This window comes from Carassius gibelio, chromosome A11, assembly GCF_023724105.1.
Source record: "Carassius gibelio isolate Cgi1373 ecotype wild population from Czech Republic chromosome A11, carGib1.2-hapl.c, whole genome shotgun sequence".
Taxonomy (NCBI): domain Eukaryota; kingdom Metazoa; phylum Chordata; class Actinopteri; order Cypriniformes; family Cyprinidae; genus Carassius; species Carassius gibelio.
The window spans coordinates 5,194,727-5,221,783 of NC_068381.1; the positions used below are offsets into that span (position 1 = coordinate 5,194,727).

General features: G+C 36.4%; 1 protein-coding gene across 4 annotated transcripts in view; it reads left to right on the forward strand.

The window, feature by feature from the left end:
* LOC128022109 (ERC protein 2-like) overlaps positions 1-25,842 on the forward strand; it is a 70,599-nt gene extending 44,757 nt beyond the window's left edge. Inside the window, exons 3-20 of one of the 4 annotated variants that reach the window (XM_052609357.1) lie at positions 1,988-2,014; positions 3,877-4,314; positions 5,510-5,584; positions 7,335-7,490; positions 8,518-8,685; positions 8,909-9,076; positions 10,366-10,503; positions 10,979-11,119; positions 11,207-11,347; positions 13,356-13,391; positions 14,606-14,808; positions 19,848-19,859; positions 20,735-20,855; positions 21,018-21,178; positions 21,325-21,472; positions 23,045-23,770; positions 25,531-25,594; positions 25,702-25,842. In XM_052609357.1, coding sequence (XP_052465317.1) covers positions 1,988-2,014; positions 3,877-4,314; positions 5,510-5,584; positions 7,335-7,490; positions 8,518-8,685; positions 8,909-9,076; positions 10,366-10,503; positions 10,979-11,119; positions 11,207-11,347; positions 13,356-13,391; positions 14,606-14,808; positions 19,848-19,859; positions 20,735-20,855; positions 21,018-21,178; positions 21,325-21,472; positions 23,045-23,770; positions 25,531-25,557 — 2,886 coding nt within the window. In that variant the 3' untranslated portion in view covers positions 25,558-25,594; positions 25,702-25,842. The remainder of the gene's footprint in view (positions 1-1,987; positions 2,015-3,876; positions 4,315-5,509; positions 5,585-7,334; positions 7,491-8,517; positions 8,686-8,908; positions 9,077-10,365; positions 10,504-10,978; positions 11,120-11,206; positions 11,348-13,355; positions 13,392-14,605; positions 14,809-19,847; positions 19,860-20,734; positions 20,856-21,017; positions 21,179-21,324; positions 21,473-23,044; positions 23,771-25,530; positions 25,595-25,701) is intronic. The other 3 variants (XM_052609358.1, XM_052609359.1, XM_052609360.1) reach the window with 3 other exon arrangements.
* The last annotated feature ends 1,215 nt before the right edge of the window (positions 25,843-27,057 follow it).

Genomic DNA, 27,057 nt, shown 5'->3' on the forward strand with positions numbered 1-27,057 from the left:
GAGGAAATAATTAAATTTGTCTACAGAATGACAAATTGACTGAAAAATAGTTTAAACTCTTGGATGCATGATGCTGAAACACTTGTGATTATGATTGGAGGTAATTAGTAATGAGCGGGAGAGGAAGTGATGCGGGCTTCCTCTGGGATGCTTTGGAATATTCCTACTGGCAGCTCTACTCCGCCTCCTCCCGTTATCACACACTGCCGTATGGGATATATATTCATGCATGCCTATGCTTCAGTGCATCTGAGAGCTCCTTACACACACACACACACACACACACACACACACACACACACACACACACACACACACAACATGAAAGTTGAACACTTCTGAATGACTCAGCTAACTCAACTCAAACCTCATGCTCTTAAAGGGACAGTTCACCCAGGAATGGAAATATTCAGTTATTGTTTCGAAAGGTGAAATGAGGGTTAATAAATGATGACAGAATTTTTTATTTTTGGGAGAATGGTCCCTCTTAATGCATGGGAACAGCTACCCCACGTATATCTCTGAATAGGAATGGAGTTTATTCTGGCCACCATTTTACATCATAGCTGATTGTGGCTCTTCGCAAACTGTTGTAATTATGCAAATGGAATAATTGGACCGTTTTCTTGAATTCTTTGCCAGCCAAGACAGATTATTGATCAGAGAGGGAAAGAGAAGGAGGAGAGGAGACGGATAGACAGAAGGGAGAGGGAGACAAATGTTCTTTATCCTCAATAAACTTCCCATCCTGAAGGAAACACGATCTATGCTGGAGAGAGTGAAAACAACAGAAATAGAGCTGTAGAAGTAGAGAGTTTATTCGGCCGACAAAATGAATTAGCCAAACTCTCATCTCCTCTTTTTTGTGTGTGTGTGCCTTGCATATCTAAATGCATTTGTCTGTGATAAATGAGTGCATGTGTTCGATTTTGTGTGTCTGCTTGCAGTCGAGTGTAAATGTGCGTGTCTGTTTAAGGAGTCTGAATTAATTTGCTAATGTGCCTGCGGTAAACGCAGACGATTCCCTACAGCTGCATTCGATCCTTTAAGAGGTAATGAGCGCAGACGGAGCGCATTATCAGCACTGAGTCATAAAAGCCAATTAGTTATTTCTAAAGACAGAATGTTCGTAGTTACATTATAAGGTTGAGTTAATCTCACATACCTGCCAAGACCACAACCTGGTCATATTTCAGAAATTATATTTTGCTTAAATAAAAACAGGCAATTTTTAAAGTCATTGCATAAAAAATATGCATTACAGAAATAAGAATATATATATATATATATATCCTATTCTATATAATTAGACTGATTAATTAGTGAAAAATGTACAATATTGTCTATGTATTTGTTATGAAACAAAATGTCAGTGCAAAAAAAATCTGAATGCATATACATTATGTACGCATAATAATATCAAACACACTAAAATAATGTTTGTTTGAACAGTTTGCATGTGTCCTGTGCAGTGTGTGTTTGTCTCTGTGTGAAGAGCATGTATAATGGTAGAAGTGTACCAGTCCAAAACGACATTTCTTACATAAGACTGAGTGCCCGTTGATCTGGAACTAAGACAGTCTAGCACAAGCCAGCTCACACTTCACTCCTGTGTGTCTGAAACAGCACTTCCCTTCCCTCTGCTGGTCAAATTCAGGCATTACAATCCCTTGACATAAATAAATCCCAGTGCATTTATCCTGTTTAATTAATATCTGACATCTTTCCAGAATGATCATTCACATTAGCTTTATGACTTCCTATGGTCTTTAATCGTAATTCCCGTTCTGTTATTTTTTTTCCATTAAAAATGTGTTTGTATACAGTGCCCTGAATGTAAAATGCCTCATTATTCTTTTGTAATTGAATCCTTTGAATAATGCTATCAATTTGTTTTAGTCTTTTGTCATTACTTAGTCCATCTCCTTCTGTACTCACTCTGCTGTGTTTCATTGTTTCTGTTTTGATGCACTCCACACTCATGCAGCACCTGTTGGACGCCAGGAGGACAAAGGTTTGTTGTCATGTTCGCCATCATGTGCTGAACTTTGTACCACACACTCGATGTGAAATGTGTCCCTGATCTTTAAACAAAACCAGACTGTACCCTGAAACTGATCCCTGGATTCAGATCTCTCAGAGTGTTGTTCTTTTCTATTAGGGATGCACAATAATGGTGACCATCTCAGTGTTAGCCAATATTAGGATTTTTAGTTGTGTTGGTCTCATTAGTCCAATATCTGAATTTAATTTAATTTAATTTAATTTAATTTAATTTAATTTAATTTAATTTAATTTAATTTAATTTTTGGTTCTGGTTTGATTCTGTTGCCAAAGTGCCATTTAAGATTTTCATAGATTTTTTAAAATCTTATATTTAGTTTTGTTGTTGTTGTTGTTGTTGTTGTTTTTTCAAGTAACTAAAACTATTTTTAATATTTTTATTTAAGAGTTACAACATGGCTTCATTTATTTTTATGAACTGAATTGACTGAATTAAAAAAAAAGAAATATTGGCAATTTTTATTGGCAAACAGATTTCATTATCAGCTATCAACATCAGCTACAATTTTACATTAGTGCATCCCTACTAGCTGCTGATCTGAGACCATTGCTTTTTTAATTATAACTATTAAATGGATCAGATCTTTATATACGGACAACTTCAATAAGGAACATTTTCCTTTATTTGCTCATCTACGTTCTTTCAAGATAAGCATTAAATAACTGTTTCTTTCCTAAAATCCTGACCAAAAGCATGCCTGTGATTGTCGACTGAACCGGTTCTTCAGTCAGAGTTGTGTGTTCTGTTTGTGATAGCGCACGGATGTGTAATGATCTAAATTTCCTGATATGAGTGTGGATTATCTGATCCAGTTCTGGGCTCTCATTCTGCCGAAGGTGCCATATATCTTGTGACTATTTCTAGCACAGTTCTTTGTCATTAACCTTATTTCAGGAGCTATTAGTTAGTGTTTTCTCTAGAGAAAACTTATCCTTTCCGGTTTCCTCTCCTAGAATAGACCTCACTGTGGTTTTCCCGCTGTATTCTTTATCTGGATATATATCCAGATATTGCTAAATTGGTCACTTTAGCTATTCGAAATTTACTTTTCAATATTGATCGAAACCAAAGAAATGGAAAATAGAAGTCACTATTAATGCAAAAATGTACCAGTTAAGTTGTAATCTGTGCTCAAACCAGGTTTGATGCAGTAATGCTTTAGGGGCTAAGCCCCGCCCACAGTGAAACCTCATTGTTGAAAGCAGTGCTATTTCAGTATTATTTATATACTATAATACTATTTATTCATATTTTTTATTATCCTTAACTTTAAAAGTTTAGTAATTTTCTTATGTGCTTCTGTCATTTGTCTTATTTTTTTGGCTTTATAAAATTTTTATTTCAATTAACATTTTTGTCATTTTAATACTTCAACTAAAACTTATTTCATTTGCCAAAGCAACATTTCTAATTTTCTTTTTTTTTTTCTTCTTTTTTTTTATCTAACTTTTATATTTCATTTTATAACAGCTGTTTTTCAGTTACCATTTTTTTTTTTTTTTTTTTTACAGTTTTTAGTAAACAACAACATCAATTGCATTCTGATTGGCTTTTTGACAGCTTAACTTTCTTGAAGGACAGAAAAATAGCTTGAGGCTGAAAACTTGTTGCCCCTCACCTGGTTAGGACGCAGTTCAATTTGTTTATACATCACAGTGGGGTCTATATAACCTTTTTTTTTTTTCTTTATCTAACCGGATATTTCTGATCTCAAAACTCGTTCTGAATGGGTCTGGATGAGAACACCTTCTGATCATTGTCTAAATCCTAAGCCCTCTTATGTTCATTTCTGCTTTCGTTTCTTTCTCCAGCACCTCCAGTTGACCATCCAGGCTCTGCAGGACGAGTTGAGGACTCAACGCGACCTCAACCATCTTCTCCAGCAGGAGAGTGGCTCGCGGGCCAGTGGCGGCGAACACTTCACCACCATCGAGCTGACCGAAGAGAACTTCCGTCGGCTCCAAGCCGAACACGACCGTCAGGCCAAAGAGCTCTTCCTCTTGAGGAAGACGCTGGAAGAGATGGAGCTGAGGATCGAGACGCAGAAACAGACGCTGGGAGCCAGAGACGAGTCCATAAAGAAGCTGTTGGAGATGCTGCAGAGTAAAGGGCTTCCACCAGCCTCAGGAAGAGCATCAGACGAGGAAGAGCAAGAGCGAGCCAGGCGTATCGCAGAGGCTGAAGCTCAGCTGGGCCACCTGGAGGTGATATTAGACCAGAAGGAGAAGGAAAACCTCCATCTGAGAGAGGTATCAGGTTCTACTCAAATGTTTGGGTTGAAAGTGGATTTTGAGCCATGCGTGTCACTTAAAGGTGGACTTTAGTAATGAAAAGTAAACTTAAAGGAACAGTTCATCCAAAAAAATTCAAATACTGTCATTATTCACTCCCTTGTTCGAAAACCTACATGAGTTTCTTTCTTCAGCTAAACACAAAAGAAGATATTTTGAAGAATGCTGGTAACCAAACAGTTAACGCTGTCCAATGACTTCTATAGTATGGGGAAAAAAATCAGATTCAGAATCAGAATCAGAATGAGCTTTATTGTCAGGTATGTTTACACATACAAGGAATTAGTTTTTCTGACAGAAGCTCCGCAGTACAACAGAATGACAGCGACAGAACATAAAACACATAATAAAAGAATAAAAAATACAAATAAGTAGATAGTGAATGACAATATACAAATTGACAATTGTAGGCAGGTATATTACAAAATGCAGTTATGTATGTACATGTATATTATGTGCTATTATATTACTGTTTTAATATAATAATACTATGGAAGGCTACCGTCAACGGTTTAGTTACCAACATTCTTCAACATATCATCTTTTGCGTTCAACAGCTGAAAGAAACAACTTGAGCGAATTTTCATTTTGGTTGAACTATCCCTTTAAAGTTTATGAATTCTGCTCTGTTAGCATCACCTGGAATTGCTAAAATTTGTGTTTTCAAACATGAACGTGTAAGTCTTTCCGAAGCAGATTTTTCAAAATATAATAATTAAGGGACAGTCCCCATGGAGCAATCTGAGGTTAAGTGGTTTGCCATCATAATGATCAGATGGACAGTCTGATGCTACTAAGACAATAACAGCATATCAGCTAAACCCAGGAGAAATACGTGAGGAGATCCATGCTGCTGCAACCACACAGAACCTCACAGTGCACATAATTCACTGTGAAGAAAATAAAACAGTAAATGTCAAAGAGTGAGAGAGATCAGAATGCACAGTGTGATTTTTAGAAGTAGCACATGTTCCTGGATTGCAATGTTTTAGGTTTAGGTTTAGGGATAGAGTTAGGGCTAAGTAATGGATTTTAACCTCACACTATAAAAGTAAAAAAGGATGTTGTAATAAACAAGAACACTTTTTTTCCTGCAGTGTAATAGTGTAAAATGCGTTTGTCATTATGTTGATTATTATTTTGTTTCTCTCAGGAGCTTCATCGGAGAAACCAGCTTCACCCAGACCCTGGAAAAACTAAAGCTCTTCAGACCATCATAGAGATGAAGGTAAATATCTGGGAATGCTGTATATTGTATAATGTATACTATATATTACTATTCATAAGTTTGGGTCCTGTAACGTTTTTAAAGAAATTAATACTTTTATTCAACAAGAATCCATTATTTTGATCAAGAGTGACAGTAAAGATTTGTATTTCAAATAAATGCTGTTAATTTGAACTTTTCATTCATCAAAATATCCTGAAAGAAGTATCATCGTTTCCCAAAAAAAAATAAAAAAAAATAAATAAAATATATATAAGCAGTACAACTGTTTTCAACAATGCTAATTATAAGAAATGCTTCTTGAGCAGCAAATCAGCATATTAGAATGATTTCTGAAGGATCATGTGACACTGAAGACTGGAGCTATGGATGTTTGACATCACAGGAATAAATTACATTTGAAAATATATTAAAACAGAAAACAGCTATTTTGAATTTGAATAATATTTCACAATATTACTACATTTTTGGACCAAATAAATGCAGCCTGATTACAAATAATCAGTATTCTCATTAATGAGAGTGTAATAGTATTTGCCACTCTCCGGCTGCTCAGAAAGAGAAACAGACAGAAAAAAAAAAGTCCAGAAAGGCAAAGCCACTGCAGCATGCTGCTTAATGACTGAATGAAACAGTAAGTGGGTTTGTGCGCTCACAGGCAGAGCAACTCCTGCCTGCAGAAGCATTACACACTGCTCTAAAAATAAAGCATGACCTCATGCAAGGCACGCACACACCCCTCGGGTCCACTCTGATTGGAGCTAAATATTACCCAGAGTTCACCACTGCAAACACGTAACACGAAAAGCATAATGATAGACTCCTATTCAAAGTGCATCTTCGCTAATTCGATCAATGTGTTTTCCCTGAACCAAAAACCACAAAAGCCGCTCCACCTGTACTGGTTTCCATTGCTCTTTTAACCTTTGGCATCACCTGTAGTGTTCTCTCGCCCTATTGGCTAAGCAAGGGATGCTGATTCTGGTACCATGGGAACAGGTGGAGTTGTTTACAACACAGAGAGCATGAATGCAGGCGTGGGAGAGAATGACAGAAATGAGATCTGTTTGCTTATGCTCTGAAGATGGATATTATCTTTCATAGAGCCACAAGGTATAATGTTACATTGCATTTAAATAATGAAGGATTTACCTTTCAGAGCCTTCAAATGTTGACGATGAGCATCGCTTTTTGCCTAAGGTATCGACTCTCTGTGTACGGTTTGCGTAAAATGGGATGTTGGTTTTCAAAGGCCTCGTGTGAAAATGGTGTCTATTGATGTCTGTGAAAACGAAAAGACGAGAAAGGGAGAGAGGAAAAGAGCGGAAAGGAAGGGCGTGTTACCGGAGAGAGCATGGACCATGGCTAATGCCAAAGAAATTGTATTATTTATTTAGAAAGCTGAAGGAGTTGCTGTGCTGTGCGGCACACGCACACCCTGTGTTCCCAGAGAGTCTCTCCGCCCGGGCTGGATGTGTGCTCAGTGCTACCAAATGGTGATTACATGCTGATCCATTAGCATGAGAGAGACAGATTCTGCTTTGTCTGTGCAGCAGTACTGCAGCTACTCACTGGCGATGCTGCAAGATGTTAGAGTTTTGCATATACCTGTCTTCCTCTTGTTCTGATCCCATCCGTTGGGAATAGGGTTTGGCATGCTTTGATCCGTAGACTCGCACCAAAGTCGACATACTAGCCTAAGATGATGGAGCACAGCATGGCTAATTCTTACACTAAATTGTTTATCCAGGACACCAAAATGGCATCCCTGGAACGCAACATTCGGGACCTGGAGGATGAGATACAGATGTTGAAGGCGAATGGATTGCTGAACACAGAGGATCGAGAAGAAGAGATCAAACAGATGGAGGTCTACAAAAACCACTCCAAGTTCATGAAGACCAAGGTAAACTTTTACTTCTATAAACAGACATAGACACAAAGAAATCAGTGTGTTTAGGTAACTTATACAGTGAAATGCAAAATACAGTATATCTGACGATATTGATTATCTATGGTGCTTTTTTTAAGGGATGTTCTCATGTTGTTGTTATTTGATTTGTTGAGCTCATAAATAGGGTGACACAAAATATTTTACTGACCACAACTGTCAAGCTCCAAATAGAAAAGAATAAGCAAAAAACATTATAAATATAGTGCACACAACTTCCACACACAGCCTTCTAGAAGCCATGTGGAAGAAATACAAAAATGTAATTCTAAATTAATTATATTAAAAATTTTTATAATTATTATCAATAATTGCTTTACTAAAAATAATACTAAAATAACACTGCCATTCAGGCCACTTTAACATACTATTTTCAATGTGCAATGATTTGGGTACATACTAAATTTAAACTTGCATACTGAATACGACAGGTGCAAATTGGGATTCAGTTCTTTTAAACTCATATTTAATGATATTCTAATCAGAGTTCTGATTGGTTTGTTTTATTTGCACTGCATTGCAACTGTTTTTAACTGGCTTGTTTCTTAAAAGAACATTTTTGTTGTTTAGTGGATTTGTGTGCATGTGTGTGTGGGTATTATTATGTACTATGACTTTGCTGTATCTAACATGCTTGTGAATAAGCTGGAGGTTTCGTTGTGATATTAATAGAACTGGTTTCATCAATAATTGATATGGCTGATGTATATTAAATAAGGATTGTATTCTGAAATCCATCTTTCATGTGAGGAGAGTAAAGCTGTAGAGAAGAAAATCCCCATACTCATTTCAGTTTTCCTATAAAAAAAACCCCCCAAAAAACATAGCTGATTAACACATTTTATGACATGATTTCTTAAAAAGGTTTGTTGTCTGGATACTCTGATGTTTTTTTTTTTTTTTTTTTTTATTTTATGTGCCAAATCTTTTCCCCGTCCTGTAAATAACAGAAAATGTTCTTTCCCTGTGCCTTCTTTTTCAGATTGACCAGCTCAAGCAGGAGCTCTCAAAAAAAGAGTCTGAGCTTTTAGCTCTGCAAACAAAACTGGAAACTCTGAATAATCAGAATTCAGACTGCAAACAGCATATTGAAGTGCTCAAAGAGTCTCTCACTGCCAAAGAGCAACGTGCTGCCATCCTACAGACAGAGGTTACAAATATGATTTCATTTTATTGTTCTATTTTACTTCTTTATTTTTATTTTATTACGTTTTATCATTTACCTTGGTGCAACTTCTTGTCCCTTAAAATTCTATGTATATATGTTATTGTAAATTATTCTTTTAATTTACTCTCTTATTTTTTTCAATGATCACTTGAAGGCTGATCTCATCAGCTTTACATGAACTCCTTACCCATGGTGTGTTGTTTAGGTGGACGCTCTTAGATTGCGTCTGGAAGAGAAGGAATCGTTCCTTAATAAGAAGACGAAGCAACTGCAAGACTTGACAGAAGAGAAGGGAACGCTGGCCGGGGAGATCAGAGACATGAAAGACATGCTGGAAGTCAAAGAACGCAAGATAAACGTCCTGCAGAAGAAGGTAAATCTCACTCATCAAAGGTCAGAGGCCAGTTTTCATGGGCCATTAAAAAGGATTGGGGTCGATACCAAGAAGAGTGTGATATGAGCCAGAGCAAAGGGATTTGAAAGCCTCTATATGTAAAAGATTTTTCTTATTGCGCACTTATATAGAGTTTTTGGTCAGATTTGTCTGAAACACCCTTGTAGCTCCCCTTGTCTTCAACAGCTTCATTTGTTCTTGAAACCCCTTCATATTGCTCCTTAACCGAGGTAACGGGATATTGCACCATTCATCAAAGAAAGCATCCAGTTCTTGGGGGGCTGAAGGAAGTGAAATCAAGCCCATTATCTGACCATACAGAACATCAACAGGCAAAAATATTCCCACGAGACGCTGCTCGTACCATTAGAGACCAACCTCATGTTTCACAGTCAGCAGTAGACACTGTGGGCTGTAACATCCTCAGGCTTCCTTCAACACAAACCCGTTCAAATGGAAAACAGGTGTTTGTTAAACAGGGGTCTACATCTTTGTAAGATGGCGTTAAAAACATGTGATTTCTTTGTATGATAGCCTCTAGTAGCTACAGTACATGCATTATACATCCATTCATGACAGTAAACATTGACTTACTAATGTTTCTCATTGTCAGGGCCATTTGTTGTTATTTGAAATTCTCTTATAGCAATAAGATAACATGATATTAGGTCAAATTTAAACTTTCTTTCTTTGTGCTTTGTAAAGGTGAAGTATGTAATATTAGCACCCCTGGTGGCACCAAGTTGAAGTGCAATTCATTGATTGATGCAAGTAATATCTGTGGTAAAAAAAAAAAAGCTCAATATATTTCACATTTTATTATATGACATAAAATACATCATTAATACCCCACTCATGCTTTTTAAAACTTTAACTTTTTAACTTTTAAAGAAAAACTAATCTACTCACTCGTTGACATTTTTTCTCTTTTTTTTCAGTCTCACTGTGTTTATACTCATGTTCTTGCAAACTGTTCTAACTTAAACTTACCAACTTGTAGTTTTTAAATAAATATTAATATAGGTTTGTTGTGGTCGTGATGTTGAAGTCATGCGACTGTGATATAGTTCATTTATAGCCTAACTCTTTACTTCTGGCAATTATATTTAGGCTCCAAGACTCATAACATTTTCATTGATTTGTAAAGATTACCATGATGAACAAAACATCTAAGAATCATAATCAATCAAAGAAAACTCCAAACTCTAAATTAACTGTTCGATGTTTGCTAAATTCAGACACGTTTTTATCTTCTTGCTCTCTCTCAGATTGAGAACCTTCAGGAGCAGCTGAGGGATAAAGATAAACAGCTCGGGAATCTAAAGGACAGGGTCAAGTCTCTCCAGACGGACTCCAGCAACACTGATACTGCCCTCGTCACGCTAGAGGAAGCCCTGTCCGAGAAGGTGCCACAAATCGTCCCAAACAAGTGGAAGTGGAAATGAACATTTAGGACAGAAGCACATAAAATTAGAGCTACCTCATGTTATATATGCTAATTTAGGTTGACACATTTCACTATAAATGAAGTTCCAAGTTCGAAAAATTGCCTTTGACAACAGGCTGTGTAAGACATTTTAACAGTATTGTACACCTAGGAAATAAATCGTGCCTGCTGATAGCATTGTTTATTTGCATGCACTGTGGACATGCAAATAAACATGCAAATAAACCATGCAAAACATGGCCAAAAAAAGAATGTATTAAATACAGCACATTTCTCAGCAACTTTATGGCAATATTTGTGAATTTACCCCCAAACTGTGAAGAATGAAGACATTTACAGACATTTATTTACAAACCTTGAGTGTTAGGGAAGGGGAAAATGTTTTAGCATGCTCAATTAGCCGCGAGTTCAGGTGCAATGTGTTTTTGTCACAGGAGCGAATTATCGAGCGTCTGAAAGAGCAAAGGGAGAGGGAAGACCGAGAGAGAATGGAGGAGGTGGACTCATATAAAAAAGAGAATAAAGACCTGAAAGAGAAGGTGAACTCTTTACAAGTGGAGCTAACAGAGAAAGAGGTGCGTCAGTGATTGTGATTGCGTGTGTGTCTTGTTTCAGTTGCGTTTCTGGGAGGTTTTGATTTTCTTCTCTTGCTCTTCCTCCAGTCGAGTCTCATAGATTTAAAAGAACACGCCTCCTCGCTGGCCTCGTCAGGTCTCAAGAAAGACTCCAAACTCAAGTCCCTTGAGATCGCAATCGAGCAGAAGAAAGAGGAATGCAGTAAACTGGAGACACAGTTACAAAAGGTATGATTTTTCTTCTTCATCTGCTATTGGACGTTTTTACAATTTCTGGATTATCCGCATCAGTTGAATCAGAAATTCAGATTAACAGAAATAGTTGTTCCTCTGTGTGTCAACTCCAGGATATGCTGACAGTTCATATCCTTCACAAGTTTAAGGTCATTTCAAAAGTTAAGTTTAAGCAACAAGGCACTAAATAGTTCAAAAGTGAGAATAAAGACTTTTTCATTGTTCAAAAAAATGAAATGTTGTTCTTTTGAACGTTCTATTCTTTAAAGAATTCCTTAAAAATATTTAAAAAATAACAACTGATTTTAACATTGTTAACAATAAGACATTTTTCTTGATGAGCTCATCAGTACTGATGCTGAAAATTCCGCTTTGTCATAGAAATAAATTACATTTTAAAATATATTCAAATAGAAAATAGTTGTTTTATTTTGCAAAAAAATTTCACAACGTTAAGATTTTACTGTAATATTCATTGTTTTTAATCAAGTAAATGCATAAGAGACTTCTTTCAAAATGTTAAAGGGGTCATATGATGCTTTTTTAAAGATCATTATTTTGTGTATTTGGTGTAACAGAATATGTTGACATGCTTTAATGTTCAAAAAACACATCCTCAAATCTTCAAATCCTGTAGATTATTGTAGGTCCTCTATTCCCCGCCCCTCTCAAACTCGTCGTTTTCTACAAAGTCCCTCCTTCCAACTGACCTAGTGAACACCGCAATCTCTCTCTCTCTCTCTCTCTCTCTCACACACACACACACACACGCGCGTGCACACACATGCACACACACATGTGCGACTCGCAAAACTGCGGATTTGAACAGTCAATAGCAAATAACTAAACTAATAACAAAAAAAATACTTAAAGTAGCTGATCCAGAAGCACCAGATTGTCGTGGCAAAGTCAGAATGTCCTCCTCTCCTAGGTTCACGAAACAGTCGTCCATAAAATGCGTTGCTGTTCTGTTGTAAGTAATCTTAAAGATTCTTAAATACATTCAGAAGGCCAAATAAAGTGCTTTGCTTCCACCTAGATACACACACATCTCCCTCACATGACTGCTTCAACGCTAACTGTAGTTACTGAAACCACGGCTTCTTTCTTTGCGTGAACATTTGAGCGGCATTACGCAAATATTTCCACATAGTGACGTAGAGATGTTGGAGTGTGTTTTAATGACATGTTTTAGGGGGGCATGGTAGAGTCTTAACTTTGATAAAGAATATCTCTTTAGTCTTTGCAACTTTACAGATATTCTTTATGCACCAAGAGCTTGTAACACTATAACACTGAAATCGCATCATATGACCACTTTAAAATTCAAATTTCATTTTTTTATTTTTTTTATTTCACATAAGTTTTGAATGGTAGTGTATGTATTATAAGCATAACAATATTTTGGAAAAGTTTTTTCCATTTCTTTTTTAAGACTGAAACATTTGGTGCAAAGGTGTTCATGTGCTCAATGTCAGAAATTTGCTGATTTGATTGACAGTGCAAAGGGTTTTTTCCTGGTTTTCTCTGTGGTCTCACTGTATATATTTTGGCAGGATACTCAAGGAATATCTACCTTTTTAAAACCCATATCAATCAACCTTTAATTTTCCCTACTTAAATTATGCCAGTTTTTTCAATGAATGTATTTTCTCTTAATGGTAACCCATTTTAGAGGGCATCGTGGGAACTGTATAAAAGTGTTTATGAGATGTTTATGTCTTTGTCTAAATACTCGTATTTGACAGTAGCTGCGTCTTTAAACCTAGTGAATTGCCTACTTACAGTAAATGGCATTTTTGGATGCCGGGGGCACACAAAATATTTGAAATGTGACTGTGATGATCAGAAATGTGTTGCTCTCTGGTTGTTTATATTCTCCTGTGTCGAACATTATCATTATCCTGAAAGAAGAGCTAATGATAAAGCTTGTGCTGTCCCTTCATCCTCCTCCTCCTCCTCCTCCTCCTCATATCCCATGATTCCCTCCTTTGCAATGTAGCAAGCAGAGCAGCTGTTCAGTCAAATGAACAATCCCGTAAGTGTCTCTCTGGATCTGTACTAGTACACATTGAAAACATGAGGACACTATACTCTTAGTAAAGATATGCAAATAATTCAACATATGCTGCATTATAGAAAGAAGGGGTTATAATTTATGGTCTGATGAACTTCATAGTTCAGGAACAATATATAATATGTATATTAGGTAGGTACAGCTTTTCATAATTATGTTAAATGTCATGTAAAAATATCTGGACGTCTGGTTGTTTTTGGAGGTTGTTGCAGTTGTAGGTTATTTGGGTTTTTGCATATAGAGAAATATAAATAATTTAATGTATAGTAAATTGTGCATTACAAAAATTTAATTTGAGTAGTAATTATTTAGTTTTATTTTATTATTTTTCAGCCAATTTTTTTTTGGTGCAATACAGATCTTTTCAGAATCTTGCATATGAATCCTGTTTACTATTCATAAATGATTGTTTTTATCATATAAACTGTACGTAGTGACAACAATGAGATGAAACCAACAGGATTAAAACAGATTTAAACGGGATTCAAGGGCATTCTGTGAAATGTTGAAAAACTGTATTGTTTCCTCATGCTTCCAATGTTTCCTTGAAGTTAATACCAAGATAATTGAACACGCATATGTCTGAAAGCAAACGCATTGCAAAGAACCTTACCACTGAACCATGGAGCTTAAATCCACATTTGCATGTTGCGTTGCATGTTCCTCTGTCTTGTGAGTTTAATTCCTCTCATGTTATGTGAACATTTTGAGAATCTGCTGTGTCACCTTTGATCTAACTTTTGGTTTTATGACCACATTATTATCACATTATCGCTTTCTTAGATTTTGTATTGTGTGTGATCCATTGTGCGTTCATTTTCAATGTGCAGATTGTGTTTCAGAGTGCTTACAATGTATTATTAATGAAGCAAGGCTGCATTTGAATATTGCAAAGAAAATTATGCGTAACTGCAGCTTCCTTAGTTTTACAGTATGACACGATCCCCTATAATTAGTTTTAACTGCAACAAGTTAAAGAATCACATTTGATCTTTGGGATTTATGCATTTAAAGCTTGGCTAATTATCTGCTTTGTGGAGCCTAAGACCCCTGTAGTCTGCAATATACTGGTGAATGTGTTGCTGGGAATCTTTCTTCATGAATTGATTTTGATTGACTGAGACTGGGTTTTTAACTGGTTTCTATTGTGATGCCTTCCAATCATCCTCATACAGAAGGCTCATGAAGTGGAGGTGCAGCAAAGCTCACGGGGGAACCCTGAATATGTGGACCGGGTCAAACTTCTGGAAAAGGAGGTGTCTTTCTACAAAGAAGAGTCCAGCAAATCCCAGGCCGAGGTCGAGAGGTTGCTGGAGATTCTGAGAGAGGTGGAGACAGAGAAAAACGACAAGGATAAGAAGATCGCAGAACTGGAAAGGTGAGAAAAAGTAACTTTTTTTGCGTTCTTAATGCTTTTGGAAGTGTGATGTTGAGCATTTAAATCACATTGGCACTACCAGTTTAAGTTGTTTTATTTTATTTTTTTGCATAAATGTTATGATTTGGAAAAGCATTTGATCTAATACTTGAAATTAGTTTTGTAGAAAAACATAATTTGTGACTTTGTACATTTATTGTAGTATATGCTGTATGAATGTATTACAAAATAATTGTATTTAATGCATCTAAAGCATACATGTGCATACCGTATAATATAATAAATGCATAGAAATAAATATATATAATAAACAATTTAATGTGTTTGGCCAGATAATTATGCAAGCATTTCTTTACAAAAGAAAATATTTAATAAAAAAAAAAAGTATTAATTAACAAATGATTTTGGCCATGAAGTGTGATGGTTTTTCCACTATGGGATAATTATAATAATAATAATTATTATTATTATTATTATTTTTACTTTAGTGTTATTTAAATGTTCTTCTAAAATGTTAAATGTAGTATTAATAGACAATGAATAAAGATGTCCAAACATTACTTTGTAGTGTAAATATTGCAATTCAGGTGAATTTTATAGGATTTGACGAGCTGAAAATGATTTTTGATGCCTGCATGAGTTTCATAATGCAGCATCAGGACTGATCTCTGGTTTTGCTGATATCTCGGGCTTTGACAGCATCTCTTCACAGTTTCTACTGTACTTAATATCAAATTCTGCTAGGGTATAACATCAAAATGCTGATGTCAAGAGCCGTTTGTGCTCTCAGAGCTGGTCATCTTCTAGAGATGAAATATGATGATGATTGCAAATATTTATGCTGTTTACTGAAATCATGCATTCATGAGGTCATCAGTATTCTGTGTGTTTCTGACATGTTCTGAATATTGATATTGAGCTTGTGTTTGCTGGTTGTGAATTGCCTTCTCTTCATATGCTGCGATGACTGCTATTGACAGATCTGTGTGTGGCATGTTCATATACAACTGCCTTCATATTGCTTTTCTCTTCTTCTAAATTCTTATGTTTAGTTATTGTTGTTTAATTTATCAGGTCCATGCTAGTCATACGTTCAGGTTGTACATCATCTGAAATGGGCATTCACACTAACAGCAATTTCAAAGTGACTGTAATTGATTGAGATATGACACAACACAATTGTGATTAAACAAGCATTAATACAATTATTGGACAATACTAAATATGTCTCATTTCTCAAACTCTATTTATATAATATATATAACGAAAAACATTGACTAGCCATAGTAGAAATGATCAGCATTCCAAATGAGTTTGATTTATGCATTTATGATGCATTATGCAGTACTGCAGTTTGTGCTTTATATGCACTTTTTTCCCTTTTATTAATACATTTCCTGTCAGTATGAACAGCCCTAGGAATATAGATCAGGCACTAAGTTCAGTTCCTCGTAGGTTCTTCAGCTCCCGCTCAAAGTCTCGTAGCTTTTTCTCGGTTGACGTGCTCATGCTTTAGTGTTAATGTGGTTTAATTAACCATGTGTATTTCTATTCTGTTTTGTTTACCGTCTCGCCAACTCTTTCTCTGTTCTGTTTGTTGGTCTTTCTCTTTTTCTGATCTTCTTCCCTTCCTCCTGTTCTTCCACGTTCTTCCATCTTCTGTCAAAAACCACAAATTTCTTGTTTAAAATTTATTGTCCATCCTTTCCAATCCTGCCTCTCCTATGCATTTCTCTCATTGGCTCCTCAATTTCAACATCTATCTATCTGTCTATCTATCTATCTATCTATCTATCTATCTATCTATCTATCTATCTATCTATCTATCTATCTATCTATCTATCTATCTATCTATCTATCTATCTATCTATCTATCTATCTATCTATCTATCTATCTATCTATCTATCTTCATTTGCGTTAACTCCATCCATAAACCTCCATCCATAACTTCATAACTCATACCCTCTTCACTGTGGCCCAGTCCCCCTCCCACCGCTGCCCGCCCCGCGCCCCGCCCTGGTGGCAGAGCCCCCTCTGACCCTCCCCCCTCTGTGTCCGCTGCCCCCCAGCAGATCGGGGGCATGGTGTGGGACTTCCTGGGAAAGTGAGTGCTCTGTACTGGCACCACGGCTCGGCTGCATTTATCTGTCTGCAACTGTGTGCATGCTTGATGGCCCTGTCGCAGCGCTGTCTCTCATTCACTGGTTTTTCTTAAAAAAAATTTGTGTTCTTTATAATGTGGGAAATATGTGCCAGATTGCATTGATGTAAAAAAAAGTGGATTGAGACAGCTCAGAAAATAATATGTGTGTATAATGTGTTTTGTGGTTGTGTATGCCGTTTCTTGTGCATTGGTAGACTCTGTTCCAAGCCCTAGTGAGAAACCACGCTAATCAAGATGGAGCCTCACAAGTGGTTGATTAAGAAAAACTATAAAAAAGTTTCTAAGTGGGCAACAATTCAGTCATAAAAAAACATTGCTCATGAAACCTTTTTAATGCTAACATTTGATTTTAAGAGAGTCTGATGCTGCATGTTGCCAATATAACATTAGATATGAAAAAGTATTTTCTGCATTATTGAATAAAATATGATTATAAAATTAAATTATAAAATTTCTCTCATTTGCCATTTTGATCTAGTTGCAGTTTGGGTCAGTAGTTTTAATTTTAGTTTTAACAAATAGTTTTAATAAAGTGTAATTCAGCAAGATGCTTTAAATTGGCCAAAAGTGACAGTAAAGACATTAAAAAAGTTACAGAAGATTTCTATTTCAAATAAATGCTGTTCTTTTGAACTTTCTATTGATCCAAAAATACTGACAAAAAAAATGTTTCCACAAAAATATACATTTCTGCATTAGTTTTAATGCTGTTTCTTCAGCAGCAAATCGGGATCATGTAACACAGTCTGAAAGAAAGTAATAATAATTCTGCATAATCACCAATGAAATAAGTTACATTTTAAAACATATTCTAATAAAAAAATACATTTTACATTTATTGTTTACTGTATTTTTTGATTAAATAAATGCAGCCTTGTTGAGAATAAGATATTTTTTCCATAAACATAATCCCATAACCCCAAACTTTAGTATGAATGATAGAAATGAATACATTTAATGCTATACCATAACTACGTACAGTACAAATCTTATATATTGCTGTCTGCAGACTTCCTTTTGGAAGTGATGCCTAAATGATGTTGCCTCTAGGTAGGGAACTCACTAGGCTTTGGAACTGTGCTAATGTATACATCAAACAGAGTGCAGTTTTCCTTTTATGATTATATCTGTTCTATAAGAGTTTTTATATTATTATTTTATTGTATTTTATTTATGTTTTGTATCTGGAATAGTAACTACAGAATGTGAAAATTCTCACAGCTTTAATCGAAATGATTCCTCAGTTTCAGCACAGTCATTTTTGATAACTGCACACTTGAAATATCTGTTGTGTTGATGTTGGCATGGCAACATGCATGTTGATGTGTATTCATTCTCTAAAAATACACCAAGATTAAAGGGATCGTTCACCTAAAAAATAAAAACTCTGTCATTAATTATTCACCCTCATGTCAGCAGGCTGATTTGCGTTCTACCATGAAGTACAAAAGGAGACGTTGATGGCTGTTCATACCAACGACAACTATTTTAACTATAAAATAAAGTTTTAATAATCATTCTGCTTTTATAAAAATAGGGAGGTTCACACCACAGCTAGAACATGGTAACAAAAAATATAGTTGGAATCACTTTCAGAAGGATTTTTGTCAAGTTTATGAATGATTAAAATCACTGACAGCCAATCAGAATCTATCCTGCTTCAAAGAACTCGAGTATTTAAAGTGGCAGACAACAAAACTGCAGCTCAAGCTTATTATAAACAGAACATTATAATCTTTTGGTGTGCATGCTGATATTGTTATCATTATTTTCTTTGTTGTTGGTGTGAACGGGCCTTTGGACAAAATATTCTGTCAGAAAGTGAATAAGAACTTTTGAACTCCAAAAACTGAAATGTAATCTCAGTAGTTTGTACGAATGGCTCGTGCATTATATTCCAAGTCTTCTCAAGTCATGCAATGGATTATTAGTGTAAGGATAACATTAGTAAAAATCAATAAATCACACTTCCTGCTGTCTACTGAAGAAAGAAAACCATGCATGTTCAAAACTACATGCGGGTCAGTAAATCGCAACATTATTTTCATTCTTATGTGAACTATTCTTAAAATTATAAATTCAATTATACAGTGGTTTTCACATAGATCTGTTGACTAATGCTATTTTTAGGAATCTTGGTATATTTTTTTCCATCCTGCTTATATGACATGTTAAATTGTTCTGCAGTTGTTACTCTACTTCGCACACAAACGCTTTAATGATCTCTGTGCTTTCTGCTTGGTGTTTCTGGCACACAAGGGCTCTGACAATAAGCAGAGCCTTTTTCCTGACCCTTGAACATTCATTTCACATCACATGTAATCTTTCTGCTTCCTAACACGATCTCTCCTCCCTTCCTTCTCACTCTTCTGAATGATCCTCTCCATCCCCTCCCACCTCAGCCTGCGAAAACCCCTCAAAGCGGCCGTCTCATTGGCCTACATGAGACATTCTGCAGCTTTTCAGGCTCTGTTTTGCTCTTTGAATGAGCCTGGGGTGCTTTAGTTAGGGTCTAGTGTTCCTCAAGTAGGTTTGCACCCTCATGCCTGAGCGCTCGTGCCCTGTTTGCCACCCCGTGCGATCCCTCACTGTGGCCCAGCTGGTTGAGTTGCTGCATGTTGGCGCTCTCACGGGCCCATGCAGATCTGGACTCAGTGGCCTATCCACTGAATGATGATTTGAGATGATCCTGTTGTGCATCCTGCCTTGCTGACCTCAGGAGCCGTTTTAATGCACTCCTAGGTTCTCATTTGACTCTTTCTAGCTGTTTTCTGTTTTGTGTCGATTAATTCTGAAGTTTTATTTCTCCTTTCCTTCCTGTTTGCTGTGTTGTGGCTTCTCTTCCTTCCCGCTCCTGCCCTTCCTGTATCTTAGTCTTACGCCTAGGTAAGTTGGTTGTTCCCCAGGGTTTCGCCCTCCCTTGTGAGCAATAACCAAGCGTGTTTTGTTCATGTGATGTTAGAAATAGAACTATTTTTCCTTTTGTTGTCACGGTTGTGAGTCATATTTCATGGTGATGTTGTGTTGTGTTGTTATTTGCACTTAATAATCACACATACAGTGACCGCAAAATTGTATTTGGACACTTAAAACACACTCAGTCAGAATATCATTGCGTTATATAATGAAAACCAACTGGCTTTTGCAAACAAATTGTGTGTTTTGAGTGGTTGCATTGAAATCCAATACTATTTTTCCAGTATAAGTTTCTAAACCATTCCTTAATCAAGAAACATTTACATGAGAAGCAAATTGACATATAAAAAAATTTATGATTTAAGAATAAATTAACTTGACATTTTTCATAATTTTTTTTTCTTCCAAAAAGCAACACTTCAAGGGATACTCCACCCAAAATATTTATATATTTTATCACCATTTTCCCTGTACGACTTTCTTTGTTCCGTGGAACATATAACAAGATTCTTTGATGAATGTTTGTAAACAAACTGTTTTGGTTCCCATTGACTTCCATTATATGCACAAAAAAATATAATTTAAGTCAAAGGGAAACAAAACTGTGGTTAAAATTATTCATGAGATCTTACAATGCATTACAAAGCATAATTAATGCATTAAAACTACATTTGTAGTGCATAATATATAAAGACTTTAAAGTGTTAGAGATATGTGTACTGGAAAACAGGACAAAAATGCGATATGATCATTTGTTTGGTTCATTACATCATGTTTAGTTAAATAGGGTTATGCGATTGCTAACAAATTCAGATATTTAGGTGAAACTCTGAATGTTTTGTAAGGCAAACCAAGGATCAAAATAAAAAGGGCCCAGGCATCAAGCTTGGTCCTCAGATGGACAAGAAAGGCCCTGGGAATATCTTGCAAGATCAACGTAAGGATAATCCAATGGACAACCCAAAGGTTTGTGTTTTTTATTTTTTTATTTTATTTGGTGGCTTTAAATTTCTACATAAATAAATTGAAAAAAAAATAAAATGAAATTTCTACATCAATAAATAGAAAACAAGAAAAACAAAAAAAATTCTCACTATTGTCTTGCACACATTTTTCTTTATTTCCCAGATGGAGGAGCTGATGAATGTTTTGGAGAAGACGAGGCAGGAGTTGGAAGCCACTAAGCAGCGTCTGTCCTCCACCCAACAGTCTCTGGCTGAGAGAGACGGCCATCTGACCAACCTCCGACAGGAGCGCAGAAAACAGCTTGAGGAAATCTTGGAGATGAAGTAAGAATCTGTGCGATAAGACTCTGTTCCTTCATACAACACAACCTTCAATATTTGATACCTATGATGTCTTTAGTCTGTGTTCCATTTCTTGAAAGTTGCTCAGTGTACATTCATACATATCTGAGACTGTCTGTTCCCCTCAGACAACAGGCTCTGCTCGCTGCTATCAGTGAGAAGGATGCTAACATCGCTTTGCTAGAGCTCTCCTCCTCCAATAAGAAGAAAACACAAGAGGAGGTGCTGGCCCTGAAACGAGAGAAAGACAGACTGATGCATCAGCTCAAACAACAGGTCAGTTCATTTCTCTACTCAGAAACCCATTTAATTACACCTACAGTAGTATTAAGATATTGTAGAGTGAAGATATTATACATTTTTCACAGATGTTGAAAGTTTTATTGCAATATATTTATAGTATTTTTATTTCATGACTACAAAATCATATTAATTATTATTTCAAAGTCATAATGAATTGGTCAAATATATTGGAAATATGACCTATGAATATCAAGGGGAAAGATTTTTCTTAAAGCAAGGCAATTTATTCTTATTTACACATTCTAAAACATAAATAAACATACAATACACACATCTATTATACAGCATGAACATCAAACCATTCAACATAAAAAAAAAACAGTGAGGTTCCAACAACAACTTACTGAGCAGCATTCTGCAGAAAAGCCTGGGAGAAGAGATGAGTCTTTAAAAGAAACTTAAATGAGACAAATGTGGAGACAGTTCTTATGTGCCAAGGCAAACTGTTCAAAAGCTTTGTGGCAGACACTGCAAATGCATGGTCCCCTCACAGGTCACATCCCCACCTAGGAACAATCAGGAGTTTCTGGTCAAATCAGAAAGATAGGATGATGCAAGGCCATGTAAAGATTCAAAATCAAACAGCAGAATTTTAAAATCAATCCTATAACGGACCGGTAACCAATTTTAAAGATGACAAAATGGAAGTAATATGGTCCTGTTTCCGAGAAGTTGTCAACAATCTAGCAGCAGCATTCTGGACAATCTGCAATCCTCAGAATGTGGACTGACAAATCCCTACATAAAGGGAATTACAGTAGTCCAGGGAAGAAGCAGGCATCACTCTTTCAAAATCACAAAATGAAAAAATAACAAGACCTTTGTCAATGTACTTACTTGAAGAAGAAAAAACTGATCAGACAACACCAATAATCTGTGTTTACCAAAAAATAGACCCAACTGGAAGCATGTACAATGAAAACAAAATAAGTCCCAAAATGGACCCCTGAGGGATCCCACATGTAAGAGAGGCCTACGATTATATAAATTCACCCAGGGTAACTGAAAAGCTCCTATTGGTTAGATAGGACTTAAACCAGTTTAAAACAGTGCCACGAATCCCTACAAACCATTTAAGTCATGAAATAAGTATTTCATGGTCTTTGGTGTCAAAGGCTGCACTAAGGTCTATTAACACCAAAAGTGCAGCATCACAGAGTCTGCAGTTAGCAAAACATTGTTGAGAACTTTGAGAACTTGTTAAGACAGGACTGGAGGAAGGTGTAAGCATGGTGCATCTCTATTTTTAACTTCAGAGAGATGTTTTCTCAAAATGTGGCCATATCAACTTACAACTATCAAGGAACGAGTCAAAGAAAGTATTAGAAAATCTTCTGTATGTACTCTGAGGCATGTAGCATGTAACCTGATACCTTGTAAACTCAGCTTTATTTTCTGGTGATCTGTGCTTCATTGACTCCTGAAAATGGAGTAAATGCAAACTGATTACATTTGTAGAAGCACATTTTGTATTTTTCCATTCTGTGAACTTCTGAGAATCTATATCAAAAATATGTTGCTTGTGTCTTCTTTTTATCCATTTAGACACAGAGCAGGATGAAACTGATTGCCGACAACTACGAGGATGACCATTTTCACCCTCACGCTCCACCTCCCCACATGCAACCTCCAAACCTTCATCCTCAACCCCAACCCCAGCCACCGTACACGCAACCCCAACACCCCCACCAGCCTCCATACCCACATGCGCCCCATCCCCAACACCCACAGCCCCCCCACCACCCTCAACACCCTCAACAGCCTCAACACCCTCAACACCCTCAACAGCCTCAACACCCTCAACACCCTCAACATCCTCAACACCCTCAACACCCTCAACAGCCTCAACATCCTCAACACCCTCAACACCCTCAACAGCCTCAACATCCTCAACACCCTCAACAGCCTCAACACCCTCAACACCCTCAACATCCTCAACACCCGCAGCACCCACAGCACCCACAGCAGCCTCAATACACCCACCTGCAACACCCCCAGCATCCTCAACAGCCAGGCCCACACCAGCACCCACCTAGACCCCAACCACCCCACCCTCAACACCCTCATCCCGGGGTCCCTCCGCAACAGCACCCCCACGGACCTCCAACTCAGCAGGGCCCCCACCCTCAGCCCATGCCACACCCACAGCAGCACCCCCATCACCCACCGCACCCTGGCCTGCAGGGCCCACACCCTCGACATCCTCCACCACACCATCGGGGTCCAGGCCGTGGACCACCTCATCCCGGACACCGATCTGCCCCAGACCAGGTTTTTATGTTAACTTGACTATACTACAAAGTTTGTGTCTGCACCTATTCTAATCTAACTAATAAGCTAAATTAGTGTATATTTGTTTTTCCTACTTCCTGCTGTTCATCATATGACTGTTTCCATAAACTTTGCAGTAGAGACCTGCACTCCCGCGGGATTACCGTGAGACCCGGTAGTGGTTTGTGAATGTTGATGAGTGTTTATGCTGGAATGTTGTGGCTAGGCGACACAGAACATTCATGTAAATTTCATGGATGTACTGATAAAAATCTATTTAGACTACTTTTATTCTGGCTTTTGCGGGTGAGAGCGGGACAAACATGAATGTTGCGGTGTGCGAGTGCAGGACAGAATCCTGTGGGAGTGGGACTGAAAAATCCATCCCACGCAGGTCTCTACTTAGCAGTTTCTAATCTAATCTAATCTGCATCACATGAAATTCAATACTTGCTTCTTACTAATTTTGAGGTGCTGATTCCAAAAAATAGTGCCTGCTTTGATTGAGCATGTCACACATTTTTTCACAAAATTTGAAAAACTGCCACAACGACATGATTCCCATTTTTCTCTGAGCCCTGTTACAACTATTTGTTAGAATCTGTTGGAAGCTGTTTTTCAAATGTATGAATGATTCTAAAGATATGCTTAATCCTAATTTCAACTATTTTCATTCCTTTGCAGATTGTAAATTACTATAAATGATACATTTTAAATACTTATTTTTGTTATTGTAAGAAAAAGAAAAAAAAACTCTTGACATGTTGCTGCTTTTATTTTAATAGGAGTATGAAAGCTTGCAGTATATATATATATATATATATATATATATATATATATATATATATATATATATATATATATATATATATATATATATATATATATATATAGACCTTTGAAAACAAATTATGATATTTTTTAATCATCAAATTTAGGGAATCTTAGGCCTTTTGTGTTAACCAAAAATACCAAAAAATACCAAAAATACCAATGCATGTTTGGTTTGCAATGCCTGTTTTGACCCCGTTGAAAAGACCAGATTAATGAGTTGTATTTTTAGTTTTGGCTGCTGGTATGCTGGTTACCAGTATGGGATGCTGGTGTGCTGGATATTCCCTGCCACGCCTAATCAAAAATTTTAGTCAACAAAACCACATTAGCCACATTTTACTACCAACTTGGTCAGTGTTTATCCACCAATTGAACCTGTTCTGACCAGCATAAAATAGTGAGTATGGCCAGCCACATCATGATATAAATCACATTTTGTAATATAAAAATCAGTCAGGAGTCTGGCATTGTTTTTGCATGTGAAAATGCAAATATTTGAGACCTTCAAAAGGAGGCAAGATTAAATAAATATGTTTTTTTTAAATAATCTGTAAAATAAATATTAAAATATAAAAAAAGTGTTATTTTAGTATTATTTATATTCAGTTATAGCATTGTTATTAAGTTGCCACAACATTTCAGATTTTTTTATATGTTTGGTTACGTTTTTCTTCGATTGTTAAAATTTTATCAATTCATTTTATTTAATCTAATTTAAATAGTTTTAGTTAATGGCAACAACACTTACTGAAATCAAATTATAATAGATGGTTGGTCTTTTCAGCAGGCAATGGACTTCTATATAATCTACCTGTTGCTCACTGTAATACAGTCACTTAATTTCCTAATCTAAATACCTTTAACTCATCTAATTCTCCTCATTTCATGCTGACCTCTGGATATCTGGATGCATTTTGGGCTCAAAGGATGACGAAGAAGGAATTTGGGCATAACTATTTCCAAACCAAAGCAATTATGTTGTTTTATGGGGTGAGATCTTGATGACTGATGTTTTTCTGGTTCAAAATTAGATTTTGTAGAAAAACTTGATTTTCCAAACAGTAGGTTGATGATTCTATTTATTATTATGTTCTCAGACAATTCAGTCACTAAAGGAGGAGCACAGCTATGCCATACAGATGAAATTCTACATTGTTCACCTGGCCAGTCTTTACCTACAGTCAGATGCATTCTTTTGGATGGGCCACACTTATTTCCATGCATTGAGGAAAGAGGCGGAGCATTAGTAGGAGTGGGAGGGCCAAAGCTGGAGATGACCACCTGAGCAGGTAAATACTGTCAACAAAAGTACTAACACTTTATTTGCTTTATTTTTTTATTTATACATTTCATATCATACAGTACACTCTTGTTTTTGGTCAGTAAGATCGATAAAAATGTAATCAAAATAAATATAAATTAATATATTGAGCAATTGCACATTCAATTAATAAAAAGTTACTAGCTGTTAATATTAAAAAAAATATTAATATCAGTGTTTCCAATTTTTTTTAAACAAAATATATAATTACTAAGCAGCATAACTATTTTCAACATTGATAATAATAAGAAATGTTTCTTGAGCAGCAATTTAATCAGATTTTTTTCTGAAGGATCATGTGATGTTGACGGTTGGAGTAATAATGCTGGCAATTCAGCTTTGCATCACAAGAATAAATTATATTTTAAAATACGTTTAAATAAAAAAAATAGTTTTTTAAATTGTGATAACATTTCACAGTATCACTGTTTTTAATGTGTCTGTGATCAAATAACTGTAGACTTATTAAGAGCTTCTTTCAGAAACATAGCCTCTCTTAAAGATAATTATTCCATTTTGTTGTTGTAGTTTTTTCAGATGATAAAAAATATACATATATGGAGAGGAGGTCTGGACTGAACAGGAAAACAGTCACTTGCTGGTGCAGTTCTTTTTCTAAAGACATTTGCCTTGAAGACTCTCTCAGCTCAGTCAACACTAGATGAGACACTGCAGCTGCTCCTTGTCGCCCTTGGTTTCTACATGCAACCAGTGCATGCATCCAGCTGGCCCCGCCCCTTCTCAACATTGCCTCGCCCACTCTCATCTAGCTCCACCTCTTCAATGAGGCAACAAGTCAGCCTGCATACTTTCAAGCCTTGATTCTGTCAGCCTTGGTCATTAAAACAAAATTCTTTATGTTTTATTATATGTGCTATACACACATGTACTTTGGTTTAAGTATGCACTATGATATGGATGCCTGTGCCACATTTAGTCTTCACCGTTGTTGTTTTTTAGTGTGTATTGGACCTAATAGAGGTAGTTCCTGTCACGTCTTTAGCATTACCTCAGTTGATCCTCAGAGGTAGTCTACTCTATGCAGAGTTCATTCGATTATAACGCACATAACATACACCATGCTGACAAGAATTTGCCCTTTCTTTTTGCTTGTGCTCCGCTCCAATCCCCA